Source organism: Xiphias gladius, chromosome 21 (genome assembly GCF_016859285.1).
Source record: "Xiphias gladius isolate SHS-SW01 ecotype Sanya breed wild chromosome 21, ASM1685928v1, whole genome shotgun sequence".
NCBI classification, from domain to species: Eukaryota; Metazoa; Chordata; class Actinopteri; order Istiophoriformes; family Xiphiidae; genus Xiphias; species Xiphias gladius.
This window is the reverse complement of record NC_053420.1, coordinates 752,991-778,725: the sequence shown is the minus strand read 5'-3', so window position 1 is coordinate 778,725 and position 25,735 is coordinate 752,991. Positions and strand designations below refer to the sequence as shown.

The 25,735-nt window shown below is 43.3% G+C and overlaps 1 protein-coding gene across 1 annotated transcript in view; it reads left to right on the top strand.

The window, feature by feature from the left end:
- The window catches only part of LOC120783473 (metabotropic glutamate receptor 7), a 264,890-nt gene that overhangs the window by 182,161 nt on the left and 56,994 nt on the right, over window positions 1-25,735 (top strand). Inside the window, exons 6-7 of the mRNA XM_040116524.1 lie at window positions 8,665-8,865; window positions 18,477-18,616. Of these exons, the coding sequence (XP_039972458.1) occupies window positions 8,665-8,865; window positions 18,477-18,616 (341 nt within the window). The remainder of the gene's footprint in view (window positions 1-8,664; window positions 8,866-18,476; window positions 18,617-25,735) is intronic.

The window sequence follows — 25,735 nt, the reverse complement described above, 5'->3', positions numbered from 1 at the left end:
TCCCAACGAAGGCAGCAAAAAAGAAAACTGCTGGCTAGCAAACGTGGTTGTGGACAATGCAGAGTATCCTCTGATCTGGTGGGCGAGCTGCTGTCCTGCAACTGTCCTTGCAGGGATAATGAAAGTTGTCGAACTGGAGTGAGGTGAAGGGAATCTGTCTCTGACCTTATTGTTCATCTCCACCTCATCACACCACCTGTGGCTGGCTTTAGAGAAACCTGTGTGCTGGACTGAAGTCTTTGAGAGGTGATGCACGCTCACTGCTTTCTTCTGTTACAAATGCCAGTTTATGTGTGGGGAATCCTTTTTCTACATTTGACCCCTGCTGTGTCCTTTCATGAACCCCATGGCTATGTCAGGAAGCGTGGGTGATCTGTGAGAGAAAACAGTTTGCTCAGCTCAAACTTTGCTTTGGGAAGGAAGGATGCTGCTCGTAGCTTCAGCGTAAGACTGAACGCAGCTTGGACTCAGCTTGGACCCTCGGCGGACGGGGACCGCTCTGGAGGACAATGTGGTTCCTCCTGTGCGTTTATGAGACGAGTAGAGTGGGAGTTGTTTGTTCGGTGCAGGGACTGGGGGGTTTACATGCATAATTCGGCTCATATGTGTTTATTCAAGAAATAACCACAGATTATTTAGTGATACAATTAACTGCATAGTTGACAGTGTCCGTTATTGAGGACGAGCTCTGCGCAACACCACACATTTGGCTGCATGCTTAGTGTTAAGTACACCCTCAAGTAATCGTCAGTTATTTTCACGTATTTTCTTTGGGTTAAAAAATTAACTGAATTTTAAAGTTGCATTCCCTGTTGGTTTAATGGAGCCCAGAGATCCCAAATGTCCTCTCAGTTTACCTTTAGACCAGCTGAGGGGGGACGTGGTCTGTCCCAGCAGCACTTCTGGATTTTGGAGGTTACAGACGGGACAGGTCTGCTACATGTGAAGAGCTACAGTGACCAGAACAGTGGCAAGCGAAAGCATGAATAACATTTCTAATGAAGGTATGGAGGTGGGCGTGGCTCACGTCAGGCTTGGATACAGGAGGCTGGAGTTCACCGACCCTCACACACCTGCAGTAAAACTTTCACCTTTTCATTAACTGTAATGTCATGCAGTCCTTGTGAATCATGCTTAAACCCTCATTTATTTTCCATAACCACCATCTTTCCTGACATTCACCACTTGCAGTAGTAGAACGTAACCAAGTACATTTAATCAATCACTGTACCTGAGCACAGTTTCAAGGTACTCCCACTATACTTTAGAATCCCTATGTTATCCTACTTTATACTTCTGCTTCACTACATTTCAGTTTATAAAGTAGTTAAAATTAGCTCTAGCTTTACCAGCTGTGACAGTCAAGCGGTGTGCACATTAATGCATCAGGAACTGTATTACGATAATATAATATACGTTAGTTTTAAATGGACCATTCTGCATGAATACTTTCACTTTTGGGATTTTAAGTTTATAGTGATGCCAGTGACATTTTGAATGCACGACTTTTACTTCTAACAGAGTATTTTTACACTTTGGCATTTCTACTTTACAAAAAGATCTGATATAAGGGAGGAAAGAGAACATAGCACAGTACAGGTACAACATAAAGATGTATAATAATAATGAGACTAATAATGAAACTAGAAATTATAATAATTGGGTGAATAATAACACTAATAAAATCAAACATAATAATAGTGATGATAATAATAATAATGAAGCAGTAGGTGTGGAGCAGGATCGTGGGGCAGTAGGTGGTTTACAGTCACAGATCCAGACTCCGCAGCACCAGGGGCTGAAATACCTGCAGAAAGCGACAGGAAGAGAGAGGAGAGAGATGAGAAAGAACAAAACTACAGGAGAGAGAAGAAGACAAGTTAGTGATGATGCAATATGAATGCATGCAGATGGAGATGAAGAGGAGGAGAGAGGAGCTTGGTGCATCATGGGAAGTCACGTGGCAATCTAGGCCCTTTAGCAGCATAACTAGGGGATGGTTCAAGACAAGCCTGAGCCAGTCCTAACTATAAGCTTTTATCAAAAATGAAGGTTTTAAGCCTACTCTTAAACGTGGAGAGGGTGTCTGCCTCCTGGACCAAAACTGGAAGATGGTTCCACAGTAGAGGAACCTGATAACTGAAGGCTCTGCCGCCCATTCTACCTATGGAGACTCTAGGAACCACAAGCGAGCCTGCGTTCTGGGAGCAGTGTTCTACTGGGGTAATAGGTACTATGAGCTCTTTAAGATATGATGGTGCCTGACCATTAAGGGCTTTGTAGGTGGGGAGGAGGATTTTAAATTCTATTCTGGATTTTACAGGGAGCCAATGCAGAGAAGCTAACAGGAGAAATATGGTCTCTTTTCCTGGTTCCTGTCAGTACTCGTGCTGCAGAATTCTGGATCAGATGTAGAGTATTTAGAGATTTGTCGGGACGGCCTGATAATAAGGAATTACAATAATCCAGCCTAGAAGTAACACAAGCATTGACTAGTTTTTCAAACCTCTTTTTGAGAAAGGATGTGCCTGATTTTTACAAAGTTACCTAAGTGAAAACAGACAGTCCTTGAAGTTTGTTTAATGTGGGGGTTAAAGGACGTATCCTGATCAAAGAGAACTCCAAGATTCCTAACGGTGGTGCCGGGGGCCAGAGCAAAGCCATCTAGAGAAACTACATCATTAGATAATGGGTTTCTGATGAGTTGGGGGCCAAGAACAATAACTTCAGTTTTGTCTCAGTTTAACAGCAGAAAGTTGCTGGTCATCCAGGTCTTTATGTCCTTAAGGCAAGCTTGAAGTTTAGCTAACTGACTGGTTTCACCAGGCTTCATTAACAAATACAATTGGGTATCATCTGCATAACAATATATGTTTATGGAGAGTTTCCTAATAATACTGCCTAAAGGAAGCATATATAAGGTGAATAGAACCTTGTGGAACTCCGTATCCACTTTTGAGTATATGGAGGATTTATTGTTACCACGAACAAACTGAAATCCATCTGATATATAGGACTGAAAGCAGCTTAGAGCGGTTCCTTTAAAGCAAATTAAAAGTTCCAGTCTCTGTACTAGGATGTGATGGTCAATAGTGTCAAATGCAGGACTAAGGTCTAACAAGACAAGTACAGAGACAAGTCCATTGTCTGATGCAGAAGATCATTTGTAACTTTCACCCATGCTGTCTCTGTGCTATGATGCTCTATAAATCCTGACTGAAAATCCTCAAATAAACTATAATCATGTAGAAAGTCACACAACTGGTTGGCGACAGCTTTCTCAAGGATCTTGGAGAGAAAGGGAAGGTTAGATATGGGTCTATAGTTGGCTAAAACATCTGGATCAAGACTGGCTTTTAAGAAGATGTTTAATGACAGCTGTTTTAAAGGACTGCGGTACATATCCTGTTAATAAAGACAGATTGACTCTATCTAGTAGAGAGGTGCTGACTAAGGGTAAAACTTCCTGAAGCAGCCTAGTTGGGACGGGGTCTAAGAGACAAGTTGATGGTTTAGATGAGGACATTATTGAAGTCAGTTGGCGAAGGTTGTTGGGAGAAAAACAGTCTAAATATACCTCAGGTTTTGCAGCTGTTTCCAAGGTTCCTGTGTTTGAAGATAAATCGGTGCCGGTTGAGGGCAGGAGGTGGTGAATTTTGTCTCTAACAGCTAGAATTTTATCATTAAAGAAGCTCATGAAGTCGTCTCTACTGAGAGCTGTAGGAATACATGGATCAATGAAGCTGTGACTCTCTGTCAGCCTGGCTACAGAGCTGAAAAGAAACCGAGGGTTGTTTTTATTTCCCTATTAAAGATGAGTAATAGGCTGCTCTGGCTTTACAGAGGCCTTCCAATAGGTTTCAAGACTATCATGCCAGGCTAAGCGACATTCTTCGATTTTGGTAGAACGCCATATCCTTTCAAGTTTTCGTGTAATTTGCTTTAATATACGGGTTTGGGAGTTAAACCATAGAGCGAACCTCCTTTGTTTTATTATCTTCTTTTTGTGAGGGGCAATAGAGTCGAGTGTCATTCGCAGTCCTAGTGTAGCTGACCTACGCAGGACTGTTGATGTCTGTCCGGCCGGCGCTCCTCGCCGTCCTCTGTTCACATAAATCATGTCACTGTGTTCTGAAACACTGCTGCGTGGGTGGTGAGTGGTGACTGTCAGTCAGTAGAAGCAAGAAAGCAGAGGGCCTCATGCCAGAACATTTTTTCTCTTCTTATCTTTAATGCTTATTTCTGCGAGGTTTGTTCCTGTGAGCACTCAGATTCAGATTCACTAGGCTCTCCTATCAAACTTGTGAACGGCTCGTTTCAACCTGATGAATCCCACCTGTTTGTGAGGTGGTTTGCTCATGAGATCTTGCATAATCTGCAGCCTTAAACTGACACACACGGCGACCTGCTGAGCTCTGATAGCGGGCAAGTTTCATTCTGCTGTCAGAAATCAGCAGACGAAAACAAATTTAAAAGCAAAGAAAAGCAAATTTGGCTTGTCAGTAGTTGTGTTACAGACTTTAAACTATTAATAAAATACAAATATATTAATAAATCCAAGTATTTCACTCTTGAATTCTGCTCATACCAAAGAGAACATCTCTGAAAGCTAGACCTCCATGTTAAGGGGGAGATTCTCGGAGGGGCACTTAAGAACAAATCCGCTCACGTTTTGCATGAGGTCTACCGAGTAGCCATTCATGTTAGTGACGGTAGCATGTAGGTCATCTTTTCTTTCAACAGTAGAAATTAATTTGAGAAAAAAAGTCATGCTGAAGGCTCAATGTCGTACGTGCTCCTTTACAATTAAAATGAGTAAATAAAATAAAAATAGTAAGAGGAAACCTGTTCACATGTGAGCTAAGGAGGGAGCGCGTTGAGAGACAGGATGAAAAGAGATTGCATGAGAGAGAGAGAGAGAGCGAGTGACTGGTGCATGAAGAGCAGGGCCGATGAAGAGATACTGTAGGATGAAAGCAAATGAAAACTGGAAAGAGGCAGAGACGCACTAGAAAGTTAATGAGGTGAATCAAAAATCCCAGCAGCCTCCGCCGCTCTATGCCTCTCTCCTTCACATGATCACGATGAACACATGTATTTGCTCCGAGGCTGCTGCTTTATGTGTAAGCCCCCAAACACCAGCCACCATTTAGTCCCAGACAGAAACACGCGTGTGCTGCTCTGCTGCTCATCTCTTTGTCTCCCTCGGTCTGCCCCCGTGTTACATGGGCAGTGCTCACTAATGAACTCTGAAAGGCCTGCTGGGTATTCAGACGACGAAAGGGAGCGCTGGGGTGGGGGGCACACCGCCACGGGGACGTGGACGGGGTCTGCACATTCCTCGGCTTCGCAGGCTTGAGTCAAGGCATAATTTATGTTCTTTTAATGCAAAAAGCTTGTATCTCACCCTGCGCTGTTGACTTGGGACTCGGAGATACAGTCAGGTACACGAGCATTTGGACGGGGACATCATTTTTTAAATTTTGCGTCCTTACACGGCAACGATGAATTTGAAATGAAGCCGACAGAAATCCAGCATTAGAGCGGCTTTCCAGCGCAGCCAAACTAACTTGGGCTGTTTCAATAAAGACGCGAGTCAATAATAATCACGAGCTCCACCCGACTTCCTGCTGCACACGCAGCCAGGGGCAGGTGTGCGGCCCGTCCAGGCCTTAACACTGGATTGCAGGCCGCAGCCTTTCCTGCCAGTCCCTCGTGTGTGTAAAGGCGACTCGAATCCAGGGGGGAACGGTGGACTGTGCCACTGACGATGAAAACTACCATACCGAGAAGAACGGCAACCATAAATAGTAGTAAAAACAATGTCACGCAATGAATGCGTTTGTTACTTAGACAGAACAGACACTATTTGTCAGTAGACACAAGAGCTGTCAGGAAAATGAATGAATGAACGCAGTTTAATGAAGAGTGAGGATTTTAATGTGAAGCATAGGGACATAACTCACATCGGCACCGTGTTTTAGTCTGTTCAGTTTCTGTTGTTTCTGAACCGAGCTTTTGGAAATCAATACCTGACAGTAGGCGGAACAGAGTTCAGATATGCAAAGCAAAGGAAAAAATTGTTGCTCTTGAACTGCTCGGATCAACCCCAGTCAGTCTTCAGGTCCACTCACTCTCTCAAGGACACAATGAAATCAACTTCCATAGTGTAACCCATTTTTCAGAAGTCGTAAAAATCTGCATAAAGCGCGCTGTAATGTGATAAAGGGAAATTTATAGAAGAATCTCGTAGCGCGAGGCCACGGAGGAAGCTCTGTCCTCTTTTAAAGCGTGAACTATCAAAGCCATTTCTCGAGGGCAGCCGGGGCCTTGCGGCCGCTGCCATCTGGGCTGCTTCGGTCATTCTTGCTGCGTACTGTTTCCTCCAGACTCAGGAACCGCCATGAGAACAGTTGTAGGTAACTGTGCATCACGACGATATGTGCTACTGTCCCACGCAGCTGCAATCCGCCCGGCTGTCTCTGCGAATGTCTGGATGTATCTGCATCTTTTCCTCTCGCCGTCATCACGCACGTTTAGGCGACTTTCTTTCGTGTTGTGTAAACTTTGAACCGTTTTGAAGGAACTATAAGGGGCTCTGGCTGGATTTTACGCAAATGAGAAAGTTGTCGAAACGACTGGACGGATGGGTTAATAACTAAAACTTTGGTAAGTGGTAGAGAACAGGATGACCCGGATGTTCTAATCAGGCTTTATTTCGGGCCTAAGCGGGGCCAGGGTGGGGCTAGGTGGGCCTAAAGAGGTCCGGGGCGAGAGACCTATGACGTACGGTAAAAATCCTGATTTTCATTTCCCTGTTGATCCGGTCCAATAGTGCCACCGATCAGCATAACCGCTTTATCTGAACCGGAATCCCGGGGTGGAAAGTAACTACATTACATTGCGACATGTACTCAGCTACTGCACTTGAGTTAAATTTTGAGGTACTTGTACTTTACTTGATTTTATTCTATTTTATGCTACTTTACATTGTCCTTCCTTCCAACAGCTCAGAGTTTTTACTGCACTACATTTATCTGATGACTTTAATTACTAGTTACTTGGCAAATTCAGATCAATAAAACAAAATACAATCAACAGCCGAGTGAAATTAGCCCCAGCTTTACAAACTGTAACATCAAACTCATGCAGACAGTGCATCAATCCTTCTAGTCCAATAATACAATATAGTTGATTCTGAAATGAGCCATTCTGCATAATGAGTACTTCTGCTTTTGATATTTTCAGTTTATTTTGATGCTGATACTTTTGTACTTTTACTAAGTAACATTTTCAATGCAGGACTTTTGTAGTATTGCGAAAGTGAAAGATCTTGTAACCTGTAGTTTTTCGGTCACTTTGCTGCGTTTTAATAAGTGAACTCTTGTCTGTTTCTGCATCTGCCCGTCCTCTGTCTGCACTGGGGTCCTTGCTGCCACTAATATATTTTTTTTAACTTTTTTACAAAATATCTATGTGTCGTACTATTTAAATTCCATAGTTTGCTCCAGCAAGAATAAAAATCTGAGTCTGAATCTGATGACTTGTTGTGTTGTAGGAAAGGTGTATAAAACAAACTTACCTGTTAGCAGGTGTGACCTCTGTATTCATTGGCAGGTGAAACTGATATTATTTACTGATCTGTTTCCTTAAAACAGACCTTACTTATCATTGAGCATTTGCCAGCATTTAACAGTCAGTTTCTTAGCTGTGGTCGGAGAGGCACCTCCATCATATCAGCCCGGTCCAGCCACTTTCCAGCGTATAATAAAAAGCCCAGGATCCTCCCATGTTATTGGCAGACTGATCCAGCAGTCACCATAATCCCGTTATCTCGCTCTAAATGAATGCAAACCGCTTCTGTTTTCATGACTTTGGACACGCTCGTCTTTTCTGCTGAGACAGACTCAGGTTTCACTCCCCCCGGCGTCACCGCCGACCGGGAGAACAGCACTCAGATAAAAGAGCTTTAATGCGACCGGTCGCCGGTCGTCGTCTCACCAGGCCGCTCAGCGCTTCTCGCCATGCTCCGCTTCAGCCCTGCTCACCGCAGACAATACTTCTAAATGTTTCACTTCTACACACAGTGCCTCGGCGCTGACGAAAATGGAGGAGAGTTTAAGAAACCAGCAGCTTCCCAGTTTCACTCAGCCTTTATTTTACAGCTTTTTCTTTCCGTTTTTCTTTCTGTGCAGATACTGAGCATCCAAATAAAACACAGGGTGAATTAGGTGATAAACTATAAACTGCCACCTGAGCAGTGCTGGAAAGTAACTAAGTATATTTACTCAACGCTGTACTTAAGTACAGTAGTAGGGTACATTTACTTTACTTTAATATTTCCATTTTCTGCTACTCAGAGGGAAATATTGTATTTTTTTACTGCACTACATTTATTTGACTGATACATAAACCAAAAATTCAAATACAATGCAAATCATACGCTGTGATAAGACCTGTAAGCCTATCAGTTGTTAGCAGAAAGAAAAAGAATGAATAAATCTACATTTTACACAAAGATCAGAGAAAAGTTCAAAACCTGATTTAACAGATTTCTCGATCAGAACCGTGAGACGGTGGAGACATGGACATAGTCAGCCCTGTAAATGCTGAGTCTGGTTCATCCCGGTCACTGTCGTCTCTCTCTGTCTCTGTCTCTCTCAGGTCAGGAGCGTATCGGCATCGATTCCAGGTACGAGCAGGAAGGAAAGGTCCAATTTGTGATCGACGCCGTGTATGCGATGGCCCACGCTCTCCACAACATGCAGAGGGACCTGTGTCCGGAGAACTCCGGCATCTGCCCGGAGATGGACCTGGCTGGAGGGAAGAAACTACTCAAGTACATCCGCAGTGTCAGCTTCAATGGTGAGTGGACCGACTGTCCGTCTGCAGGCGATAAAATGCACCCTTGCAATATGTGCTGTGCTTTGTGCTCCAAGGCCAAAATACACGAGCGAACCTTGGAGACAAAAGCTGCTCCAGATGGAAGCAAATCGAAACCAACCAAATCAACAAAGTAACTCTGATCATAAAAAACACTCCTGGTTATCAAAGTGCATAAGATTGTCTAGTTTGTCTCATAAGATTGACTCTGTACCTTGGTCTTAAGGTTTATTGTCTTCCATCATAACCGTGCTCTTCATCATGCTTTATATAGAGCTGTTTTATAAAGGTTTTAATCCGGTGTTGTCATGTAATTACATCGAAACACCTTAACGTAGACTGAAGTGCTGTCCGTGTGCAGACCGTACAGATCAGGCCTCGTGTTCTATTTTGGGTCCCGGCGCAGAGTGAAAGAAAAACAAGGCCATATGTGGCTGCGTGTCTGTGTTTTTGAACCAAATATTACTGTTTACTCTCCCAGCGCTGCTATTGTGTTATGTAACACTAAAAATCAGCATGGGTTGAAAGAGAAATGGATGGAATCTGCTCTGTCCTACAGGATTTTATGTGCCTCTTATTTATTATCAAGCTAAGACGATGCACAGTCCTGATTTACCAGAGTAAATTTAGAGATTCTCTCAATTGCAAAATACATAAAAGGAATTCTGGTGTGAGGTATCTAATGCCCCCAGGCAGTGGTCACTGAAACCTTGGGGTAAGAGTCAAACTCATCACCGCTGTGTTTCTTGTTTACGTTTCACGCTTTTAACGTTTGGGTGATCAAACTGTGGCCCACGGAAACGGATATCCGTACATAATCTACCACTGGGATGAGGACTGGATCAGGTCTGGAGCGGTTCCGTTCGCCGAGATGGGAAACTGACCGTGTTGTAAAGAAAGAGGTCGCAGCCTCGTGGAACAGAGCAGGGCTCTCGAAGGCTTGCTCTGACGATGTGGAAGGAAGCTTTACAGGAGGACGTGCACTGGAAAGTGCTGATTCTCTACAGAGCCTCCAGCAGCAGCTCCCACTGTCCACGCTCCACGGGGGGTTTGAAATAGTCCACATTTCCCCAGATGAGGCTTCTGGCCAAAATGATGTCCAGTTTATTTGACTCTAGATACGTATGGTCGAAATCATTTACGTCACCGCCGTGATTTACTTCTAATCTCCACTACAAGACTTCCACCTCACCTGACAGCAGTTCTTCGGTCCAAGGCCAAGCATCACCGTGCTGTGCCCGTTAGGAGTGATGTCTCCTGCCGAGCGAAATGAATAATGATAAAATCATCTTACTACAGATTCACATGTGGAGCAAGAAATGTGTAAAACTCCCTCATTAAGATATCCTCTTAAAGTAAACGGCTCAGGGCCCAGGACTATATGCTTTTTTTCTCCATGTTGCCCCAGGCATGAAAAGTTTGGACGCCCCTGGCCTGAAGCATCAATTCAGAGTGGTCTACTTCACCAATCTGGTTCCTGACGTCAGTAATCTTTTTTCAATACAGTATCTGGAGGAGCCAAAGTGTGCAGCTGGTTGTTGTTTTTCAAAGAAAAAGAAAGTGTTAAATGAAATCAGGTCAGAGTTATGCTGGAAACAAAGGGCCTGTATGGGACTGAACTAGTTTAAATCACGTGAGATGCTGTGTGCTGCAACACGCTGCCCTTACATGTAGAGTGTGTGATGCAGCGCACTGCGAAATAAGAAATATGTTTACACCCTGGTATCGCATAGTATATACGCAACGTTCATCTATTCATTCAGTTCATTTTTCACCCTGTGAAATGGAGCACAACACAAAATATTTAGCCTGCGATATCTGTATACAGCACAGACGCTCTCGGGTTCGAGCACCACAGAGCTTAAAATATACCAAGTGTCTCATGGTGACAGCAATAATAAGAACTCTTTGTGCAGTATAAAAGCGTAAACCAGTCGGGAAAAATTGAAATAAATACAAAAGATAATGACTTAACAAGATCAAATTACCCCAAATTAAAACGGTAAGTCTTTCATTCCTTTTTAAAAACTAACGAGAACGTTTGTTGTTTTTAAGTTCCAGGGGGGAGATGATCCATAAAAACTGAAAGCAGCCTCAGCAGATTTCTGGTGGGAGACGATAAAAAGGGGCAGATCTGAGAGTTCTAGTTGGATCATAAAATGAAAGGGAGTCACTGATGTAGGAAGGTGCAGGTCATTAAAGGCTTCGATAACAAGTAAAAGAACTTTAAAATCACTTCTACAAGATACCGGTAGTCAGTGCAGGTTCACAGCAGCGGGGTAATGTGATCTCTTCGCACTACCCCGCTCAGTACCGAATCAACTGTAATTTTCCTAAAGAGTAATCTAAGTGACTTGTAATAAAAGCTTGTTTCAGCATTTCAGCATCATTCTGAGTTACAAAATGGTCTAATTATGGAAGAGTCCCCGAGATGGAAAAAAAACGATGTTTTTGTGACCCTATTAATACGGCAAATCAGGTTTACGCTCCCAGATCTGAAATTTGAGTCTTAATCCATCAGGATGTTATGCTGACTGGAGATAGATGCGGAGGATCAGCTGAGCACTGGAGAAACTCCATTTTCTGGTGCAGAAAGGGAGCAGATGTTATAAATTGAGCTGATATATGGTCCCGGTCTTAAAGGGCCAATGATGAAGACTTTCGTTGCCCCATAGCACAAAATGACTGCTCCGATTGAAGTCGGGGACTGACTGTGCCGGGTGGTAAGATTTCTGGCTTTTCAAAACTGACTTCAGTTCAGTGTTTAGGAACATACACTGCCTGAGGAAATTCATCACCCTACTCCTCTTCTCAAACATCCAATAATGGAAGACGGAGCGGCGAGTGGAGAAGGTGGCCCGAAATGCTAATGAAGTGCTGCGTTATTATAACGCTATTCTGCAGCATGATATTATTGTCTTTACTCTGGCAGCCTCGAGCGGAGGGGGTCTGAAGGGGTTCGGTGTGTGTGTGTGCGTGTGCTTTAGAGGGATACTCCTGCTAGTCGCCACTACAGGCTGGTGAAGGACAAAGATTGCTCATCTTCTCTTTAATGGAGAGACATCTCCCACTCTTAGAGCAGTTATAATCAATGTTTTTATAATATTCACAATGGCAACGTGAAAACAGCGTTTCATGTTCAGCAGAATCCTCAGCTGAGTCTGCAGCTGCCCTCGGTTTTACGGAGCTTTACAGTGATTCTCAGCTCACCGTTTATCTGTTTATTGAGCCGGTTCACTTTCGCCGCTCTCACAGCGTCGATTTCGGCCGCACCAGGCAGATGTTTTCAGAGAAACAGCTGTAAGGAGCCACCGTCCGCTACCTGCTCGGCAGCAAACAGCAGACAGACGCAGTCAGAGATCAGCTGGTGAACATAGCGGAGCATTTAGCCCCTAAAGAACCATATATGTCCCTCAGGAGCTGGTGGAGACCAAAACCAGAGCTAAAAGAGAGGGAGTACTGGACTTAGAGTCATCAGGTGACACAAACACCAGATCCAGATGAAGGATCACGATGCTCTGTAACAGCTGGATGTGGAAAAAGCAGCTGTTTCCTGACAAGTTCAACTTAAATTGTGATGATGATGATATGTCAGTGCTGTGTTCAAACGTGTTTTTGCTCAAACCAGGAAACAAAAAAATGAGCTAGTGCAGGATTAAGGACGAATGTAAAGCTTTATTCACATATCACTTCAAAACTAGGTTTACAAAGTGCTTCAGTTACGCAGAAGCCAATTAAAAGAATTTGAATAAATATTTCAATCAAAGAAAAGCAGAAACAAAACAACATCAGCATCAGCATCAGTGAAAAGTCTGAGAATAACAAAGATTTGAGATGAGATTTAAAGCGCTCAGAGGGAGACTGTTCGTTAATCCAGGAGCCGGGACAGAAAAAACTCCAGTCTCTACCACTAGTCTTGCACTTGGATCAGGAAGAGGCCTGCAGGACCCGTGGCCACACCAGCGCAATGACCCAGACTGTACAATGGATGATTGGGGTGTGTACTTTTAAAACAGGCAGATTCTGGGGCGGGGTTACCAGTAATCCTTTTTGTCCTTTTTTATCGACTTTGGTGCAGAAAAAAAGGGTTTGACTGGGATTAGGATGCATTTCAGTTTTGGACAGTTGTTTAGCGAACTATGTGGCGTTCAGTGTGGGGCAAGTTATTTAAACATGGTCATCAACTACTCATCAGACATTGCTCATTGAAAAAGTAATGACATTAATTTACTTTTGCTGCTGAGTAATTAGTAATCTGTTACATCGATCGTTACTGCAGGAATGAGACATTGTGGTTTTGGATGCAGCAGACTACAGGTTGGTTGCATTTACTGACCATCAGCAGCTAGCTTAGCATTAGCCTCAGTGACTGCACACAGCCGACTCACACACCCTCCAAACTTGAACAGAACTGGGTGACTCCTGAATCCAGGCTAACGTTACCAATCCAGCTGGGAACACCCAACATGTGAATACAACGACTTTGGCATTAATGGTAATTGGAGACTGACTTCCTTCCTGAACCCTGCCTCCTAGAAATTACATTCATATACAACCAGAATATCTGATCCTGTAGCACAACATCCACCTGTAGAGACTCCAGCATCATTTAACTGGTTTATGGTTCTGTTCGGAATCTCGCAGCACCTGGTTCAGGTTCGGGAAAGATCCTGGTCTGGTTTAATACAGAAAAAGTTCACAGTGACTTCAGACACAACCTGTCTATTAACACTGAACCAAAACCGCCATCTTTCCTGGACCTGAACCAAAGAGCTGTTGTTGCCTGAACCACGGGGACGGGTTCTGGTTGTGAGCCCTGCCTGCTTCATTCATTCAGAAAAGAATTGTGTCGGAACGTAATCCAACCAGCGATTACATTTGTCCCCACTACGTAATTGGGAAAACAATTGAGTAAGATATAAAAGTAATTTCTTCGAGATAGGATTACCTTTCCCTCACATCAAGCCCCTGAACAAGACTAACACGTCCTGTACCAGTCCGTCCTCTGGACACAGAGACCAAACTGGTTTTAGCCCTCAGTCGAACTCCCAGCGAGTCAGCAAACAAGCCGAACTCCAGAATGTGGGAGTGATGGAGCGTTACTGGGATTAGGAACTGTAATGTCATTACTGAGTTTCATTTTGTAATCACTTACACTACTGGTTACTTAAAAAAGTAATTGCATCACTGTAATGCGTTACTGCATTAGAGTGCCACACCTATGCTAACAATAATCGAAAATCAAAAATTAGAAAGTTCTTCACAAAAAGCAAACACAAAAAAATGTAAAAAGAAGACGGGAATTTTTAAGTCAAATAGCAGGAACAAAATCATGAAAAAGATCCTGGTAAAATCACATAGAAATGTACGTCTAGGTACATGCTCACTTGTGTCTACACATGCTTCACCTTAAAGATAACGTGGCTTAAATATGAAACTTGCAACTTGTTTAACACTTCCTACTGTGACTGTTTAGCTACTCCATTTTCATAATGAGCCATTTGCATTTTTACCTGTGGTATTTTGCATAGTTGTAGACTTTTAATGCATGAGACAGAGCCTCGGAAATCTGCCCCTCCAGAAAGATTTTTTATCAGGTAATTAGCAAAGCCTGCAATGTGCTAATTTAAAATGTACGTGGCAGTTGAACTGCTCACTCATCGTATATTAAAGTATTAATAATTACCAAAAAAAGCGGTGGGGGGCATTTCTGCACTTTCAGAGGAGTTAGCAGTGGTGTTTCATATCCTGAATGTTTCACATATGCTTCTCTTAAGAAATAGATAATATTTCAGCGCTAAAATGGGATTTCAGTCGATTAAAAAATGATCACCGTAAAAAGAGGGGAAAAAAAGGATTCACATTAAACATAAATTCTCCCCTTTCTACCAGAGACAGAAGATTTCTTTCCATTGTTTCTCCCCCGGCTTCGCTATTGAGACAAACATGAGCCAAATATTGACTGAGAAACAAAATCCATTTTATATCAAGAGGTTGGTCTGTGTTGCCTTTGGTAGCTATTAACCCAAGTATTGATCTGAAGCAGTCGTCTGGTCATGGGAGGAATGACTAATTGAGCCGCTCACCACCAAACAGAGAGCAAATAAACTGTCATCCGCTGCTACTCAAAATTTTGTTCAAATCGAGAATGTATTTGTTTTTGATCCCAGTTTTCTGTCACTGATTTGAAAGCAGTCACGTTTAATTAAAAGCATAATAAACTGAACCAACAGTTTGTTGACAGACAACAGCAGACACAGAGATATAGGATAAGGAAAGAGAAAGTTATGGCTCATATAGTCTCAGAGTCTTGATCACTTTTATTACAGCATTTAATTTTCATGACATACTAACATAACATACTATATATATATATATATATATATATATATATATATATATATCAGCCACAACAATAAACCCACTAACTGGTTTAATGTTGTGGCTGAGCGGTGTTTTTATTTCCCTCTTCCTGGCTTCTGTCTTTGTTTCTCAGGAGATTTAGGATTGAATTCTGACATAAAATAAGAATAAAATAAGTCCATCACTTGCAGTTTTTTTTATTGTTTTCAACCTACAGTCAGGGTCACTTTTCTGAAGGTTTAATGAAAGGCCAGACCAGAGCAGAACCAATAAAAGGCTTAAGAGCTTCATGAAAGCCAATATTTCTCTGCCTTTTTGTTCTCAACTTCACATTTTGAAGATCTGTGCTACCGTCACCTGCATGGACAGTATCCACTCATGTTCCATTATTGCTTTCCACTTTAGATACCACTTTGCCCAAACTTACAGTGTACCTTCACTCTGCTCTTCTAAAAGCACCGTCATCTTCCTCCTCGTCCTTGGCAGCAGCAGTGTCAAATGGGATAGAAATGTGTGCGCTTACACTGACCGGTTTGCTTTTTTAGATTCATACCTGTGATCCCGGATAAGTGCTCCACTTCTTGGAGGATACAGTAATTGCTTTCAGTCTCCAGCCCTGGATCAGGTTTGAGGATTTGCATATTAGCTGTGCTGTACCCCAGAGGACCGGATGAGGGCATGTCGTTAAGTTTCTTTCCTACTTGCTCACCGCTCTGCTGCTTTAGCTCTGAGAGCAACTGTTCATAAATGTGATTTTTAAAGTAAACCCTTTTAAGAGATGAGTAGGAGTGAAGCATCACTCGGGGAGCAGGTGCCTGTGCAGCTGTAGCTACGACCGTTGTGAATTGTGGGCTTTTTTAAATAGCTTTCTGTGAAATTAATGGTTGTTAGTTGGCTAAATCCCAGACAGCACAAAAAGTGGTACTTGCGTCGCTGGACAGCAACCGTTTAGGCACAGGAGGTCTGTCAAGATTCAGATGTCTGTAGAGCTCTAACAAGAACCATTCCTCGTACACAAATACTCCGAGAGCAAAGGTGGTAGGGATAGAATGAACTGTGCGTGACGGCTCTAGTGTACGCAACAAGCCTCAGCATGCCAGGATAACCGGCGAATACCTACAGCAGCGACCTAGCTTTATGTCCACAAACAAGGCCCATGGCCTTAGCTACCTAATCTGCATTATTATAAGGGATTACAGGTTACTTTAGGAATGTATTAACATAAAGTCTGAAGTAGAAGCCCCACCTCAGCCGTAGAGAGAACCAGGCCTAAATGGGGACCGGCTGATATTAGCGACAAGCCTTTATTTCTAAACCCCCCCCCCAGTTTTCACGTGGTGTTGAAGGGCTGACTTGTGTCGCTGTCTTAGCACGGAGCAGGAGTACAGCAAGAAGCAACTGGAATCAGTACTTCTTTCCTGTTGCCCGCAGACTGGTGAGCATGACATGACTCTGTGAGCTGTGGAGAAAGACCTTGTGCTGAATGAATTTACCTTGTGAGCTGTTGAAGAAGCTTCAGGTAAATTCACCCCCCCAATGTTGGTTTTTTTTTTTAATTTGTGCTCTTCTTTATTTAGATGCTGGCTTTTATATGCTAATTGACATTATTCTGTCGTGGAGCTTTTTCTTGCTGACGTGCTCATGTTCTTGCTGGCGGCTGTGGCTCAGCAGGTGGGGCGGATCGTCCAGTAATCGCAGCTTTCCATCCAGCTGTTTCTATGCAAATTTTAAGTTTGCACAAGCAAATAAATAAAACTTGGGGTAAAACGGTGGAAACCTGAAAAAAGAAATATGGTTTAACGCTTGGCTGAAGTGGGACAAAAACTAAGAAATGATAAAAATAAAATCAAACAAAATGCGACAAAGTGCAATGGAAGCAGACTCGTTAGACAATGAACTGGCTTAATGGGACCGGACCGGGGTAAACTCTGCTCGGAGAGAATCCGTCCCCGTGTTATGTGAGGTGGCAGTTTGCCTACATTAATGCAGAGCTTTCACATTCGGCTGAGGATAAAAACGCTAAGTATGTTAGCACGACACAGTCATCCCGCCAAACACACAGGCACGGAGCCCTAGACGTGCTCTCACTGATGCATGCACGCATGCCCTGATACACTCGAATCTTGCTTAGATGAATAATAACTCGTGCGCACACACACAAATTAGATGCATTTATGGCTGCTTCGTAGCACGTACCATTATACAGCGAAACTGGCGGGCTCCGAGGATCTGTGCTACATTAAAGACGTGCGTCGGAGGAAGAAAAGCCTTTGCACAACACAAATGTGATATGTTTCATTGGTAAAAGCAAACATGGCAAAATATTCAAGAGAAAAATTGCAAGAAAGCCGTCGCAGTCTGTAGCTACTGAGGAGGTTTTTAGCGCCAAGAGAAAAGAGGAAAATGATTAATAAAGAAGCTGCAATAAGCAGTAGAGTTTCCTGCCAAAACAGTTACTTCTGACCCGAGGACATCTGTGTACTCTTTTCTGTTTGTTGTTCATATTGAGGAGAGGAAGCCCAACACTATCTGTCCCCTCTCCTCCGTCTATCCACCTTCCTCAGCTCTTCCTCTTTTCACCACGTTTCTATTTTTCTCTCTATCTGTCTCCCTGCCTTTCACTCTAAATTAAATACAGACTTGAAAGGGACTCCTGGCCCAGACCGAAGCGAGACGAGCCAAAGTAAATAAACACAGCCTCCCAGCATCGCAGAGCAAAAAAGAACAGAGGAATAATAAAAGGCGGGGGAAAGCTCTGGGTGCAGAGAGGACAGGGAGGTCAGAGAGACAAACCCATCCTGAGAGAGTCTCAGAAAAAGTGTCAAAATCGGGTGTAGTGTCAGGTGTGTCTGCTGCTCGCCGCGCTACCCGCCAGAGGGGATTGGTGGCAGCTTTACATACATTCATTCATTGTTTGACCCACTTCGTTCACTGAGTTGTCAGATCCCTCTGGTTTTTCTCAGACAGTTTTAGGGGACAGTTCCTTCTCTTCAAGTCTGGAAAGAACATGAAACTCTCCCGCTTCAGTCATCGGAGTGAAAGAAGAACAACTGTGTGTGTGTGTGTGTGTGTGTGTTAACGGGATAATGAAGCATTTTCTGAAACACTCGATATAAATGCAGACCATTTACCATCGAACAAATTCATGTGGTGCCCACTAAAATGTAGATTGATTGATTGATGTATTGATTGACCGGTTGACCGACTGACTGACTGTTTGTCCTCCACAGGAAGTGCTGGTACTTCAGTGACATTCAACCGTAATGGCGACGCCCCCGGACGCTACGATCTGTTTCAGTACCAGTGGAACAACGTCAGCGGGCCAGGCTACCGGGTGATCGGACAGTGGACAGAGACGCTGCAGCTCAACGTGAGTGAGAAATACAGTAGCTCTGCCTGGGTCTAAAAAACGTGCTGGTTCCTGCGATAATGGCGAGTCGGAATTGTTCAGAACATGACGGGGCAACAGGTGAATCTGGGTGAAAGCTCCTATTTCTTACTGATTGTACAAACTCAGTTTATATCACGTGCGAAGAGGAGTTTGTGGTGAGGATGAAGAGGAGAGCCGGAGACTTTCTCAGTGTGTGTGTTTCAAGGGCCCGTGACGATCGTACGTAAACCTTCAGGTCGAAGGTAACCAGCATCACACGACAGCAGTAGCAGACACTGTAATCACCGGGGGGGTGTAAACAAATATGGATGCAGTGTTTGACCAGATAATGCACTCGGAGCAGATATGAAAAGCATCTGAGTTGGAGCCATATTCAGGTAACGCTTCAGACCATGCTCCGTGACTTGCTTCATTTAGGGACGTGGCTACTATATTATAGTATAAATGTTATTTTGCGTATTCTGTTGGCAGCTTATACATATGAGGAGAAGATAACAGAAGTACAGAACAAGTGAAAACCCAGAATATGAAGCAGTAAATACGATTTCCTGGGGTGTATCTCAACACAGACATTTTAGTGGACTGAAGAGAGACAGATAAAGACAGAGGCTTTGTGATGACAGTAATAATAAAGCGACCTGAAACATGTTCACTCTGCCGTGATCTTCTGATGGCTGACGAGATCTCTTTGACTGTGCCTGCCGGTGACCTGACTCTCGCTTGATGTCCGATCAGATGATCTGATTTTCGGTAGCAGCCTCCAGTCCTTCGGCTCTATTTGAATCATGATCCTAGTTCATCTTGACAGTTTGTTATTTTCCTAATATTCTCTAACTATTGCCTTACCTGTTTTGTTTTTTCTAAACAAAGATCGTATCTGTATCAAACTATCATGTTGTCATAGCAGCTTCTGTGTTGTTGGTACCTAAAATTTGACCCAGGAGAACTATGAAAACTGCTATACGTGGCCCTGTTATGAACCGTTATTATAGCTTGCTGTATCCATCAGACCAGTGGTATCTAACACATCGTGTGTGTCACGTGGAATTGACTGATCAAAATCGTACAGGTCATATGTGAGATGTTACAGTATGACACAGGCATGGACTCTGAATGAGCCGGGGTAACGTTGGTGGCTTCTCAGGTACTAAAATAAATCCTTTCCACAGTTCTGCCCAACTCTAACCAGCTTTGTCAAATATTATACGTAACACCACTAAAAGATCGATAAAAACAGCTGTAAATGCTCCAAATTTAAATCCATAGTCAGTTTGTGAAAGGCTAAATGTACAGTAAATCTGATATCTGTTGAGGTTCGGACTAAAATGATCAGACTGGTAATGATAACGCTGATTGTGCAGCTGTTTAGGAATCTTCCCTGAATGAGCCCAGAGGAACGTGGAACAAGAATAAGAATAAAGACAAAACAGCAACAGGAAAGACAATGTTGAAGAGTCATTCACAATTCAGATGAAGTTTTTATTTTAAGAATTAATATGACTAGCATTACAGCCTTTATCAGTGCACTTTTTCCTGTTTCCACAGTAGTTTGTCTAACCTATATTTATACAGGTCATGAAGTGATATTAATATTACCACCAAGCTTTACTTCGATTAGATCAACTGAGCGATCAATGAACAGCTTCATGTTGAAGCAGTGCTGCGGTCCAGTCCACGTTCGGTGATGGAAGACCTCAGCCGATTTCTGGATCTCAGGCCGGCGGATAGAGTTGAAAACACCCGGAGACAGCGGTGACTTGGTCAATGACAATCATGATGAAAAATATCCGTTCACGAAACTAAACCATACAGTGCTTCCCTACAATATCACTGTGGAGGACAAAAATATACCTATGAATATGCATGCAGGTATCTATCAACACAGAGATTCTAATGAGGTTCATCTTTACAGCCATTACATGTGTTAATTGCATCAGATCTTGTGTACTGATACCTGCAGCTTTAGAGGGGAACACTACAAACTTCCCTCTCACCTAATCCCTTTCCCGAGCACGAGCATGATTCCAAGAATTTGCATCCAGTTCTATTAATAAATCCCACTGAAACACTGGCCACCGTGGTTACGTTTACTCTGCCGGTAATGGATTAGTATCAGAGAAGCTCGGACACACTGGAGGATTTTCAAGCCAATTTACTCAAGATTTGTCCATCGTCACCGTCTGAGGGGAGACCCCTAATTGGAGGCTTGGTCAGGACTAATAGTCAGAGAAGGTTATCTGATGGTGCGAGAGGTTTATAAATTTATTAGGCTGTTTGATCCGGCATGGCACAATGGAGCCAAACGGACCACACCTCAACAAACCAGTACAAAACAAAGCTAGCGACGGAGCAGACAGGATTTACGTTGTGACTGTACAGAGGGTATTTAGCCGAGCAGCCGGAGTGATTGCAGGGTGGTGTTACATTCATTGCAGCATTGCCATTGCACGATCACAGAAATAGGCGCGCCATCAGAGGGTCTGTGAAATATCGTAACATCAGAGGGATGAGGAAATATCGTAACATCCATCCATTCATAAAAACAATATCTCGCATCCATTCATATCCCCCAGGTCAATGATTTAATGACCCATCAGGTCAATGTTTTAATTTGTCCAGCACTTTTTTTTGTTTCCTTTCAGACTCAGCCTCAGCGATGACGCTGTACGCTGTGTTTCATTTAATTAGCAAATATTAACACACTAATGTGCTAAACTAAAATGTTGAACATGGTAAACATTACACACATATTTCGCCAGAACCTAGCATGCCGAATGCTAGCGTTAGCTCAAAGTAGAGCTGCAGAGTAGAGCTGGTGACATTTTGCATTATTTTTTTTTTGCAGAAATGCGAAATGCAATTGAAGCAGAATGTTTGAATTCTTGAATTTTATATGACTTATTATGGAGAGTGACCTGTCATCTCATCCTTACGGAGGAAAATATCAAAAACTGTTAATTTAATTAACAACAACTAACAAACAAGAACAACTGTGCGAAAAGTGAACGTGAAAGCTGAATGAATTGAATTTTCATAATTCTAATTCATCTTCATTATACTATATTCCTCCTGTTGGCTCATGTCCCTGTTCCTGTCCCGTCCTGGAGATGCTACAGTCTCCAGTAGTAAACTACAAGTTGATAACCAAATTATTATTATTAAATTATTAACTAAGGGAGTGGGTCACAAAGTTACTATGGCTCCTGGTTGGTGGCTCCTCTCCGAGTGCATCATCCGAGACTCTAGCTGAGCAATCTGGCTAGGATCTGGCGCTGACCTTAAGTCCTCAGAAGATCCATAGTCCATAGTCCAACAACAGCTCACCCAACACAACCCAAGATCTCAGATCAGATCGATGATCGAGGACTTTTTTTCAGATCAAGATTGTCTGTCGTGTGGAACAAGGGATTCTCAGTGCAGATTCTCAGGTGAACCAAAAAAAATAGGCCAATAGGCAAAGCAGCAGATTCTTCAGTCTCTTATCATCTTCCAAATACAGATCAAATACAATTTTTTTTATTTTATTATTTAACTTTTTTTTACTTTTTTACTTTATTGTAGTAATAGACACCAAAATGTGACTGCAACTGTCTAGACTTGTTTTCAAATTAAAATGTTGATTTTAAAATCTTTTCCTCTCCCGCCACCGTTTTTCACGGTTGTCGCGGATCCAGTAAACGAGTGCTGGAAATTCACGTACGGAAAATGCACAGTTATATACGGCTCTTGTGTCCCTCCGAAAATCCCTGCTTTTCTTGTTCTGTCCTCAGCAGGTAGGAAGCAGGCACATTTCCTCACACTGTAGCTGCGGTTTGATCCGCAGCTTTCCTCTTCTTCTGCATTCAAGGCCATGTCTCTGCTTCTTCACAACACTAAATTATTCACCTCAATAGCCCCTGGTAAACCAGATGTGGCAGAGCTGTTGCTATTAGGCCTCCCATTATTGCTTCTTTCCCTCTATCCTCATAATTCCTTTGTGTGTATTTTGTGGTGTGTGTCATTCTCTGCATTACTAAGGGGAGCTTTTACTAAAACTATACGTTCAAGCGTGACAGTCAAACCTAAAATGATTTTAGCAAGGTGCACGTACGCTGATTTACTTCGGCAATTTGAGATCAAGGCACAGACGTGAAATCGGCATATTTAGAAGGTTACTAACCTGTGTTTGAACTCGCTGCTGGTGACAGAGTTGGAGAAGAAGGAAAATCCCAGCCCTGGGCGGGTGTCTGCCATGTTGGGTATGGATCAGTTATCCTAATGTTCCACAGTGGCGTACCTGATCTGCCCTACCTGTCCTAGCACATCACAGGTCTGGTATGTGAATGAAGGGAGGAGAGGGACAAATATATTAAACGGATTCCACACATTACGAGTTTAAAATCCTAGAAAACCAAAGGTAGGAAACTAAGTGTTACTTGCTACAAATGTAGAAAAATGAAGTCAACAGCATTTTATTTTCCTTCCTCTGCCCTTATCTTCCTCTTTCCTCTGTCTTTAGCTTGCTACCGGCAAAGAGCTTCGCTGTGGCTTAATGGGCCAATCAGAAATTGTTTCAGTCTGATAGGTCTCTGTGAAGGTTTATGTGGCCATAATCTGCACCAGGACGACTCTCTGACTCTGCTGCTGGAATCCACCGAGGACCACTCGCTGAGATAACTCCTCACAACAAATAACATTAGCAGGATACACAAATACTATGTTTCCTCTGTTCCAAATAATGATAGTGGTGCACGTTCTAGAAGGTTCTAGGTTCTAGCAGGAACCTGCAGGACGGACTTATTCAAGTTCATGGGTGATGCCCATGAACGAACACTACATTCTGGAGACGGTTCCGTCGGGCTTTAAGGCAAAAACTCAACATTCTCCAAAATATTTTGGATCAGATTTGCTGCAGCTTGATTTGCTGCAGCAATGTGACAAATTCTACCCCAAACATCTGCAGTTTATTAAATATGGGTCTATAGAAAAATGGAGCAATGATTAGATTATAATTGTAATGAGCACGACATCTACGTTCTGTATAAGCAAACAAACAGGGGACAGGGCGTTGTGGTTTGTGTTCATTAAAACTGACCATCAACTTATTAAAAGCTGCCACGATGATTTTTTTACACTGACTCGTTTAACAGTGAATGTTTGACTGAATTTATCTCAGGATTAACATCAGACCTCTCACCACCAATCCCCACCTCCTCTCCACCGCTGGACCGGCTGCTCCTTCAGTCACGGGCGCTTGTATGAAGGCTGTTGATCATGATTCGATCATGATTCGATCATGATTCATCGGTTCTCCTGTTTCACTTGGGGTCCAGGGGAAACTTGATACCGGTCACCTCTGAGGATAAGCCCAGGTAGTTAAAAGATAGTGTGTGCTCTTGCAGCAGGTCTTGCTGGACCCCTAACAGCCATTTGACTTACCCACACTGTCTCTCTGTTTCTGACATTTGTTATTTTTCTAAAACAAAGAGAGAGCAAACTTGCTGTGTTGTTGGATGGTTTGCTTTGTAGACTGTGAAGCCCCTTGATGCAAATTTGTGATTGGCGCCATTGGGCTGTAGAAATAAAACTGATTTGACTTGGCTCGTTGTAGCATATGTCAGTAAACGGGGTACTTTTGATCGACACTGACACGTGAGGCAACAGAAAACCTACGGCGATGGATCGCTGGGATGCCCCGTCCTGCCCAACGGCGGAGCCGAGGTTATGGCCTCAGACGGGCCCCCAGTGGTCAAGTGAAGACTGCATGGGTGGAAGCAGATCTGTGTGTCAGCTGGAAATGACAGACTCTCCACTGTGCTCCTGGACAAAACGAGCTGCTCTGTGTCTTCATGCTCCTCCATCTGATCCTGCTGATGTTGGACAGAGTTTTAGAGGAGAAGCTGGTGGTCGCTATGGTAACCCAGTACAATGTGGCGATGACTGCTCCTGCCACCACCCTGCCCAGTTCCTCTATACTGGGAGTCTTTGTTTCAGAAACAGCCAACAGTGTATTTGCTGTCACATCATCTTACACAGTAAAATGGTTGGTGGTGTGTGGAGAGACAAACTGATACGGTGATTTCTTTCATCAACACTGACAGCTGTGTTTAGTGGAACGTCCGTAGAGACTAGTACATGTCTAGTACATGTCGAGTACATGTCGAGTACTGGTACAGTACGTTGGATGATGCTTCGTCCATTTATCCTACAAGATGTGTCTGGGTCCTTCTCCAGGTCTGGAACAAATCACCTATGAATACGATATGAGCTGCTGGTGGCCTGTCCCTTATCCTTCGGTATAGCTGAGAGGTCAGGTGTGACAGTTCATGCTGGTGGTGGTGCTGAGTTTCGATCTTTGTAAACAAAATGATTATTGTGTGGAGTGTTACACTGGTTGGGGACAAGGGTGTCATTTCCGACATTTCTAAAGTCTCCATGAACAGTGATCCCTGACTGCTCAGCCTCGAGCTCTCAGTTATTACCTTGTGCGTAAAGCCACGAGCTTTAGGATCAGTGGTGAGTGGGTTGCTTGGCTTCACCGTTCCCGGTTTTGCCTCTCAGGCTACATTCGGGCTGCTCTTCCTTATTGGTGAAGGCCGTTGCGGTTGTATCTATCCTGAAAGGAATACCTGCAGACACCACTCAGGGCCTAACTACTGCCCACTACTACTACTTTTCAGAAAACAAAAACCAAACATTTAGTCTGTATTTTTGTCTACAGTTAATATTGTCATAAAAGATGCCAGAATTGAAAATCGATCAGAGCTGACAGCCTCAGTGACTGCACACAGCTCTTCAGAAGTCCCAACCTCAGAATCTCTGTTACGACCCCACAACAACTCTAAAACAGAGGGGCCTCCAGAAGGTACCTGTGGCTAAGGTCTACCACATCGGTCAACAACACACAGCTATTTTGATAAAGGCTACCGTCTACCCCAGACCTCAACACTGATCCTGGACCAGTCTGCCCACTGAAACCAGAGACCAGACATGCAAAACATGTACTGAAGGGCACACAGTATGTTAGCTTTTGGAACTGTGGTGTCATGGATATTATACAGAAAAACCCAAAAACAGCAGTAAAGCTGGGGAAGCTGGGGAAATGCATCCATTCAAAAA